Here is a 10,548-nt window from a genome sequence, read left to right on the forward strand (position 1 = left end):
TGCAAAAAACACACTTGGAAGACAAGAGGCATCATATGGTACTAAAGTGAGCCTCCCAAGGCAAATAACAAAAATATAATTAAAATGTTTTGTGCATATGGGCTGAAGACGACTATATGGAGGAGCAAATGATTCAAAGCTCCATGACCCCAGTACCCAGCAGTGAACTGGGCACAGAGATGGAGGCTGCAGGGGCACCAGATGGGGAGCTAGGTCTGAGTCAGGGCTCAAAGCTGACTGAGGAAGACCACTGCACCTTGGGCAGTTGGTTAAGAATTTTCAGAGGAACCTTTCAGATCACCAGGGCCTATAAGGCCAGATCCTGCACCCTTGAGACCCCCTGAAGAACCAGATGCCACCCACACCACATTGTCAGTCCAGCAATGACAGGAACACACCAGAAGGACGGCTGTAGAGTAGGGCTCACCTTCAGGTCAGAGGGCTGGCCCTTTAAGGCTCCGACATTCTCTCAGGTGGGTGGAGCTGGAGGAGAAATAGTGGGGTAGGAGATCTGAAAATAATTGTTATCTGGCAACCAATGTGCCCCTTTGGTTTCATATAGTACATGGGCAGACGAGTCTAAAAAACCAGGACACAAATTTTCGTGCCCTCTAGCTATGGTGGCTCACTGACCAGAAGTAAAGTTTGTTGTTATTGTTTAGTCGTATTGAGTGTTAACTCTGGATGTGTAGACTCAATTCTGGCCAAACTAAGCCTCCTGGTGTATATTGGGAAAAGGATCTAGGGGTCTTAGCAGACGACAAGATTAATCAACAGTAGTAAAAAAAGCTAATGCTATTCTAGGCTGCATCAATAGAACTTTAGGGTCTGAAGCAATAATACCTCTCTATTCTGCCTTGGTCAGAGCGCACCTGGAATACTGTGTCCAGTTCTGGGCAGTGCAATTTAAGGATATTGACAAGCTAGAACATATGCAGAGTAGGGTGACCAAGATGATCAAGGGTCTGGAGACCAAACCTTATGAGGAACAATTGAAGGAGTTGGGGATGTTTAACCTGGATAAAAGGAGACAGAGAGGACATATGATAGCCATCTTCAAATATCTTAAGGGCTGTCACGTGGAAGATGCAACAAGCTTGTTTTCTGCTGCTCCACAGGGTAGGACCCAAACCAATAACTTCAAGCTACAAGAAAAGAGATTCCAGGTCAATGTCAGGATATTTCATTGATTTACATTGATGATTTGAGGGTGTTTTTTTAATGTAGTGTTGGTATTTTTGATAGCTCTTATTTAACTTTTCACCTAATTGTTGTTGATTGCCTTGACGTCTTTTTTTAAAAAAAACAAAGCATGATTTTTAAAAAGCAATGATGAGAAAAACAGATTGAATGCTTGCTGCTGGTTGGCATGACGTAGCCTTGGGTAGATACAGGCATATGCTGTTGCCTCTGATGTAGCTTCAGAGACTAGCAGATGCCTCTCTGGGAGTCTGCCTGCTTCCCCTTACTTGGTTTGTATATTTACACATAAAAATAAATGACAAAAACACTCCTGCATCCCAAGTAATCCGTCCCTGTAAAATGACGTCCTGGAACTTATGTCCTTGGCCAAACTACATATTGTGCATGTGTCTATCAATGTTAAATCACATCCTTGGAGGGGCAGTTCAGATCTGGAACATGGCAAAAGGGAAAATACCATTAGACCATTTTCCTCTGCACTGCAATGAGTATTTTCTGCCCCCTCTTTTCTCTCCTTCCAGCTCCTGCCCTGCTATCATTTAAGAAAAACTCACACCTGCCAATGCAAAGTCATATTCAACAAAGGTGGTCCTTTGGCCCTGAGGAAGGAATGTGAATACAAGAGTGACTCTCTTTCATTTTCACCATGGAGTGTTTCCTGTATGTGCCACATTTTAACTGTAGCTGTGGTGCCATCTAGTGCAGAGATAATCAAATTTCTCCCCTTCCCAACATAGGCAGATTTTGCAGAAGATGCCATCAAGCCAGACTCTGTGTCCCAAATAGCTCAGTGTTCAGGCATATCTAGATTAGGGAGTGCCTGCAGTATCCCCTATGGCAGGCATAGGCAAACTCGGCCCTCCAGATGTTTTGGGACTACAACTCCCATCATCCCTGACCACTGGTTGTTAGCTAAGGATGATGGGAGTTGTAGTCCCAAAACATCTGGAGGGCTGAATTTACCTATGTCTGCCCTATGGGGTTCTTCAGATAAGGAAAACAGAGCATGCTTCTTTGGTTCTGGTGTCACAGGACTCTTCATACAGGGGATGGCAGGTGTATTTATTTCATGTATATTCAAGGAAAGTAATAGTACCGCTCTATTCTGCCTTGGTCAGGCCACTCCTGGAGTACTTTGTCCAGTTCTGGGCACCGCAGTTTAAGAAGGATATTGACAAGCTGGAACATGTGTAGCAAAGGGCAGCCAAGATGATCAAGGGTCTGGAAACCAAGCCTTATGAGGAACGTTGGAAGGAGTTGGGTATGTGAAGCGTGGTAAAGAGGAGACTGAGAGGAGATAGGATACCCATCTTCAAATATCTAAAGTGCTGTCACTTGGAGGATAGAACAAGCTTGTTTTTTCCTGCTCTGGAGGACCCAAACCAATAGATTCAAGTTTCAGGAAAGGAGATTCAGACTAAACATCAGGAAGAACTTTCTGACAGTAAAACCTGTTTGATAGTGGAACAGACTCCCTTGGAAGGTGAGGGACTGCAATGGAAGTTTTTAAACAGAGGTTGGATGGCCATCTGTCATTGATGCTTAGTTGATTCCACAAGAATGGTTCCCAGCCTCCTATATAGCACCTGACTGATCAGTTCATGGTAGAGAAAGGGAGTGAGATGACCCTCTGGTGTGCTTATCACGGTCAGGTTTATTTATTACTTACTTCAATTAAGTACAAGTTGTTCTTCACCCAAATCCTATAACCTGTATACTGGTGGCAGGCTGTTACTGTTATTATTTGCAGTAGTAGCATATTTGCATTATAATATTTGCATTAATACACAATTACCTTCACAATACCAAATCAAACAAATCCGCTAATGCATTTCCGTTTATAATATTCATTACATAATTAGTTTAAGCAATGGACACAACCCCCCCCCCAAATAATTCTCTATCCATAAAACCTCTGTTAAGAGTCCATTACAGTTCCTACCTGAATTAACAGATGCATCATGAAAACTTATCTGCTGGCTATCTCTCAATGACAGATCTTTATAAATAGGGCAGCCTGTGTCTGCTGAATTTAGGTCACCTTATCAGTTCAAGTTATGTTCAAGCACCTTTGGGAACTGAAGCTTTTCACTGGGAGTGAGAACATGTAATTTTAAGTTGCCTTGCATGCTTTGCCTTTCTTTTGTCCATTTTTACTCTCTCATAAGAAATGCATTTTAGATCAGGTCCTCAGCAGACTGGTTTAAATCAAGGTGATTGTAAAGAAAGTTTCCAATTCCCTAATCCATCTATTTCCTGAACAAATACATATAATAATTTGGTGCTACAACAATTATATTATCCAAAAGCATGCAGGGGAAGTCCCTAACTCACCAAAGGTTTGAGACCCATTGGCTACCCCCCTCAGCTAGTTTAGCCGGCCAGCTGAAGCCATTGTCGGGGAGTGACCGCTGCTGCATGCCGACTGATTCTAGGAGCCACAAGTGAGAGCTGAGTGCAGGGTGGGGACCAAAGGATGAGACTAACAGTGGGTCCCAAGGTCAAGAAGATGGTTTCTGCACATGCTTAAGTGAAGAGCAGGTGGGGCTTATCAACCTGGAAAGGTAGCCCATCTAGAAGGAACTCTCATCCTTAACCTCTGCTACCTCACGTGATCCCTTCAAGAGGCCAAGAAGGAAAGCCTACACAAATCCGGAGTCCCCAAGATGGTTGGATGGCACCCTGTATGCCTCCTCCCAGCAACTCCTGCAGTCAAGCTGGTGCCAAACATACCGTTCTGATTTCCTTTTGATTAAATCAGCAAGGATGAGAGGTGGGTCTTGTTGTCTGGACCTTCATACACTCCGCCCAGGCTTGTGCCCTAGGCATGTTACTTTGGTGCTACTAACGCAGCACGTTGACGTCACCCCCGGAGGTGCACTCCATTATTTCCATTTTGGTTGCTTTCCAATATGTGTGTGTGTGTACATACAAAAACCAGTAGCCTGTGACATTAGCACTGAAAGCTGCTGTCTTCTGCTAATAGTGTGGGAGAACAACTCTGAAGGTCTCTGCAGGAGGTTTTCTGAAGTTGGTGCTAAATCAAGGGCTGTTCTATACGGTAATAGACCTGTAACCCTCTAGTTGCTGTTAGACTCCACTCCTATTGGTTCCATTCAGAAGGGACAATAGTTAGGGATGATGGGAGTTGTAGTCGAGCAATATCCGGAAGGCCACTGGAAGGCACTGAGATGTTTTGTAAAAATCTTAAAATTTACGTGTCATATGTCGTGGCAATGTAAGGTTATTTTTTAAAAATGGGAAATGATATATAATGAATTGGAAAAAAAATGTTTAAAATAACCTTTGTTAAGAAACCAAAAGCTTTTCTATTAGGAATTACAGGAGCTGATCTACCTAAAGAGTATAGCAAAAACGGCTGTGTGAATACTGCTAGCCCAGCACTGGAAAAAAGAAGAAGATATCCCAACTAAGGAAGACTGGCAAATTTAGTTAATGGAATATGCAAAAATGTCTAAACTAACTGGAAATCTTAGAAAACAAATATAAAAAAGAATGGGAAATGTTTATTGCATAGCATATATACAAAAGCAATGTAAGGAAATACATTAGAAGGATTTTTAAAAGACTTGTAACGCTATGGACAATGTTTAAATTAGGAGCTAATTAGAGATAAAGATTCTTTGTTGACATGCATAAATGAAAATACAAAGAAACCGGAGGGGGGGGAGGAGGGAAGTCAGGGGATTCAAAGAAATCCCAAAATATGGATTTAATATTAAGAGTGTACATAGCTGTTTTAATTGTTTTATTTTATATCTTTTTAGTTCTTTTTTAATGTAATGTTTATTGTGAAAATAAAAAATATAAAAGAGAGATGTTTTGTAAAAAAAATTCAATTAAACATAACAAAAATAATGCTAACTCCTAGCTAAGCAGAAATACCATTCACTCATGCACGAGGATATTTTTGCGGTAAACCATCATAACATGTGAATGCCCTGAGGAAATTGATTTTCAGAGGAAGCTTGGGGAATCTAGAATAATCTGCAGGGGAAGAAACGTTGCTCTTAACAAAGTTACTTCCCGGACTGACCGTGGAAGATTTCTAGGTAACAGCAAAACACTGTATCATGCCACAGAAACACACACATCCCAAAAAGCTTGCCGGCCCTCTGCTCTACACAACCTGAAACCCCATGCCTATTTACTCAGAAGTAGACCCCAATGGGTTCTTACTCCCAGGGACATGCGCGCGTGACTTTAGCAGCATTCCATCCGGAAGGGCTTTCCAGTCACGGCACAGCTACTCCATAAAGGATTGCCTACCGAAAAAGGAGCAAGCACGTGCCGCCACCCAGAGGAGGCAGAGCGAGGGAGAAGGGAGAACGCCCTTAAACGCCGGGGGCAACTCCATAGGACGCCCTCGCCGACCACGTGACCGCCGGCCCTTTCCCTCGCGGCTCCGCCAGCCGAGCGCGACGATTCCTCGTCATCCTCCCTGGAGAGTTTGTGGGGGTCGCTCTCGAGACCTAGGACTCCTGGGCGCGGCGCGGCTAATCGATCGCCGAAAGGAAGAAGGCTTGGACGGGGCGCGGCTCGATCGCTCTGCGCTCGGCTCCGAGGGGCGGGAGCCTGGCTGTGTAAGAAGCCATCCGGCTGGTTTTTTGGCGCCGCTGCTGCTGCCGCTGCCTCTTCTCCTTCTCCTCCTCCGCCCGAGCTGCTGTCGGTCAGGCTTGCTGGTGCAGCTATGGCGGAGCCTGCAGAGAAGATGTACCGGGCCGAGTACGCCAAGAGCGGCCGGGCTTCTTGCAAGAAATGCGGCGACAACATCGCCAAGGACTCACTCCGCCTGGCCATCATGGTGCAGGTACTTCGCCCGACCAGCCGCCGCGGGCTCCGGGCAGCCCCGCCGCGCCACGTTGCTTGCAGAGAGGCGCAGGTGCCTTTGTAGGTGCGCCTCCAGGGTTGCTCTGGGGCCGCCGCCGCCCTTTGTTTCTGGTAGCAACCAGATGGAGCAGCAGCCTTCCGGGGTCCGATCAACCCGGCCATGTGCCGCATGCGGGTTTTGGAGGAAAAGCCGCCCACTTGCACGGCCTCGCTCTTTGCAGGGCGAAGGGGCTTTCCCCGTCGTTCTCCTCCTCCTGCTGCCTCAGAGCAGCTCAGCGTGCAGGTCTAGGTTTAGGCTGCAATCCTAAGCACACTTACTCGAGAGTAAGCTCCGAGCAACTCAGAGGAGTGGAGCGGCGCCTGGATAAAACGTGGTGAACCGCCCTGGGCTACGTTTACCTGAAGGCAGCTGTATAAAAATAAAGTAACACGCGCCGTAGGATTGCGCCATGGCTTGGTCATCCGCGTGCTCCTCCCTCGGCCACCTCCGGATGGCTAAAGGGGTTGGTTTGGTCACGGCGAGGAAAGCTGCCCCAGAGTGGCCGGTGTCAGGTTTTGTAGCTAGCCGATCGCCAAGTGCAAAATCAGAACTTGGTTGCCACTCTTGAAGATCTCGCTTGGGTTGGCGGAGATCAGGAGAGTTGACTTGCAATGCAGGCTTTGGGGGATGCTTCTGAGAGAAGTAAGCACCTTGTTACTCCCAGGTAAATGGGCAATGTGCTATACAAATACTGTGGGTTTAATAGGGAGAAAGTAACTTCCTTTAAACTCTGTGGGACTTGGTTTAGGTTCAGGGTACACATTAGATCAGGTGCCAGTCCCCCAGTCACATAATGCAGTCACACTTTTCAAGCTGTACTCCAGAAGCATGAGAACTGGAAACTTAATTGTGATTTTATGCAGAGTTTGCCTTGTCTTGGGCAATACTTTGTTGTCGCTTTCATCAAATCTCTGTGGGTACCATTTCTCTCATTTTGCAAGTATTTATTACATTTGTGTCATGACCTTCCTTCCAAAGGAGCCCAGGACAGTAAGTTTAGAATTTTGGCAGAGGTTCTGTGTGTAATGTTTAATACTAGCAACCCCCTTCTCCCTTATCGATGGACAGTTTACTTCCATAGAAATCAATCAATATCATGTAACAAAATAATATCATGAATAGGCATATATTGATAATACACCAGCTTAGTTTTAAATTCTGAAATGTTGTAACAGCAGTGGTAAAAGATATGTGATGAGAAAACTTGTAGAACTCATGTGCTGCGAATTGGCAACACTACTTCTAAATAATTTGCATTTCAATCCTGTGCGTGCCTATTTACCAGAAAGAGCAATTGTGTTCCTGAGACTTTAGCAGTGGTTCCCAATTCCCCACCCAGGGGTCTGCAGCACCATTCACGTAACAATAACTACCATATTGATTTGTATGCTGTTGGTGGATTATTGTCATATGGTAGTTATTGTTACATAACCTGATCCAAAACACCCACCCACCTCACTCACACACGAAAACAAAGATCACCACAGCCAATCACAAGCAAACAATCACACCCTAAGCCAACCCCAACCTCTCTCACCACCAAAGGAACACAAGTGAACAACACAAGCAACGCTGACACCAAACTCTACATACATTAAACATAATAGAAACACCGCCACCCGACCCCACCCCCATCCATCCTCCCTCTCCCCACCCCCCTTTCTTTTTTCTTTCTGTTTTCTTCTCCCCCTAATGCCTCAACAAATGAAACGGATTTGTAAAAACGTTACATGGAAGAAGAAGAAGGAAAAAAAAATACGAGGCACTACACTTCTGTAAAACAAGAAAATCCTTAATAAAAATATTAAACAAAAAAAAACAATAACTACCATAGATTTGTCAACATTTTCGAAAGTCCATGGCTTGGCTTTTGGGAAAAAAAGGGGTCTGTAGTACTCTGCAGTACTTGGCTAATTGGGAGCCACTGGTCTATAGGATTGTAGCATTACTTACTAAATTTGTTGTTAGTTCTCCAATAAATATGCCTCAGCACCTTAACATTATAACCCAATAAGGTAGGCTGCACTGACTTTAAAACACAACCATTGGTAAGTATTACAAGGTGGTGAAAACAGTCGTAATATGAGTAGCCCATAGACAATCTGCATTGAATGCAAGTACAAACTGTCTCCACCAATGCACAAGTATTTCTGTGAACATGTACACTTGTTGATTTGTACAGCAACTACTGTGTACACAGATAAACAGACTACAACTACTGGTGTATTCACAGGTTGCATACTCACTGAATGTAATGTGTGAACACATCTCATTGTAATGGTATAGCACTAATATTACAATTACTTAAGCATGGTTCAGTGTACGAAGCCTGAGAATTATTCGCCAGCTTTGTGCTCGCTCTCTCCATTTCCTTCTCCCTGCTCTGATATGCCGCAATTCACTACTTCTGAGGTTTCTTGAATCAGTTTTCTGTTACAGCCAAATTGGGGGTCTGTGTTTTAATGTCTGACTACAAACATGAGTTTCCAGTCTGGGGGCATGACAGGAGCTTCCCCTCTGCTCTGGAATTATAGGCTGAGCTTGCAGTTTAAGAGAACATGGCTTTTTGGCCCAAGGAGGCTCTGGATTATCATCATGTTAAATCAGTGTTTCAAAGCCTGATCAAGCCAATTTGACAGCTGAGATTATGCCACAAGAACTGAAAGGTGTGAAGGCATACCTGAGTGGCAGTGACTCAGACTTCTGTTAAAAGAAAAAGTTGTAGCTAAAAATAGATTGCTCACATGTGGGTAACAAAAGATTTAGGTCATGCAGGAATAACTGTCTTGGAAACAAGTCTGTTAAGATAATGCCTAGTAAACCAAATAATTCAAGTGAACAGGCAGGCATAGATCAACAGCAAACAAGTTAACTTTCTCCAGCAGAAAGACATGTCTGCTCACAAGCCTTTCCAAACTGGAAAAGCATCCAGATAGAGGTCCCTTGGTTTCAGATTTCTTACTCCACTCAAAAGACAATGTTCAAAGATTGTCTTCCGCTATCAATTTAGTGGCTACAATTACTCATAAATCAGACATGGAAAGCATTTCTCTTGGAAGGTTCAGAGACCTCTGTCAACATACAGAGCACTGTATAAACATCTGGAAAATGATAGAAATTCAATTAGCATATGCTGGGTAATCCTCAAAGACTTTTACAGTATTCAAAATTTAAAAATAATTCTTGTTTATTAATTCCTTAAATAATTATTCTGCAAAATGCTTGGGACCAACAAGTTATTCTAAGTTTTGTACCGTATCTTTTGCCCTATAGGACGCACCTAGTTTTCAGGAGGGGAAATCAAGGAAAAAAATATGATTTCCCCCTGCAGCTCTGGGAGCAGCGGACAGGCTGCACGCAGCCTTGCGCTACTCCTAGACCTTCTTCCTGCTTTTGCGGGAGGTGGCAGAATTCCCCCACCTCCCACAAAAGCCCACAGGAGCCGCGCGTGACTCCTGCAGGCTTTTCGACCAGGAGGGAGAAGGGACTGAAATGGCCAGTCAGTCCCTTCTCCCTCCTTGGGGAAAAGCCCCCAAGAGCACTCTTTAAAGGCTGTGTGGCTCCTACGGGCTTTTCTAGGAGGTGGGGGAATTCCCCCACCTCCTAGAAAAGCCAGCAGAAGCCACGCAGCCGCTTTAAAGAGCACACTGCTTTTGCGGGAGGTGGGGGATTCCCCCATCTCCCGCAAAAGCCCACAGGAGCGAGAAGGGACGGACTCCGCCAGTCCGTCCCTTCTCCCTCCTTGGGGAAAAGCCTGCTTTCTCCCACCGCCAGCCTCGAAGCCGGGTTGGAGAGTAGTGGGAAGGCGTCACGCGCCTTCCCGCTGCTCCCATCCTCTGGGGCTGGCGATGGGGGAAGCGCTGCTTTCCCCCACCACCAGCCTCAAAGAGCAGACTCTCCTGGCTTCAGCAGAAGCAACGCGAAACCTCTGGAGCACAGGCTTCGCATTGCTATCGCTGAAGCCAAGGAGCCTGCATTCGCCCCATAAGACGCACACACATTTCCCCTTCATTTTTGGAGGGGGAAAAGTGCGTCTTATAGGGCGAAAAATACGGCAATCCCAATGTTATTTTGATGGGTTCTGCTCCTCCTCTAGTGAGGAAAAGATGCTTGGCAACTGTTCACTGTCTCCCAGAAATCCCTAGCTCATTTTACATTTTTCCCTTTTACATTAACTACGTCAGTGGTTGGGGGAATGTTTCAGACCTCATGCTAGTTAACAGAGTATGGTTCTTAAACTGCCTTCTTTAAAAAAAATGGCCTGATGTGCAGTGGTTAAAGTGTTTGACTAGAACCTGAGAGACAATGGTTTGAATCCCCACTCGACCATGGAGCTCACCTGAGTATCCAACACCAGGTTTAAGGATCACCACAAACCAACAACTTGGTCCTTTAGGGGGAAGCGTAACCCAACACAGATACTTCAGATCCCTGTTGTGAGTAACTGATCCCCT

General features: G+C 45.1%; 1 protein-coding gene across 1 annotated transcript in view; it reads left to right on the plus strand.

Moving 5' to 3' along the window:
* Nucleotides 1-5,591: 5,591 nt before the first annotated feature.
* Nucleotides 5,592-10,548, plus strand: part of PARP1 (poly(ADP-ribose) polymerase 1) — a 37,824-nt gene continuing 32,867 nt past the window's right edge. Inside the window, exon 1 of the mRNA XM_083734030.1 lies at nt 5,592-6,034. Coding sequence (XP_083590156.1) covers nt 5,915-6,034 — 120 coding nt within the window. The 5' untranslated portion in view covers nt 5,592-5,914. The remainder of the gene's footprint in view (nt 6,035-10,548) is intronic.

This window comes from Podarcis gaigeae, assembly GCF_964106915.1.
Source record: "Podarcis gaigeae genome assembly, chromosome: 3".
In the NCBI taxonomy this organism is placed as follows: Eukaryota; Metazoa; Chordata; class Lepidosauria; order Squamata; family Lacertidae; genus Podarcis; species Podarcis gaigeae.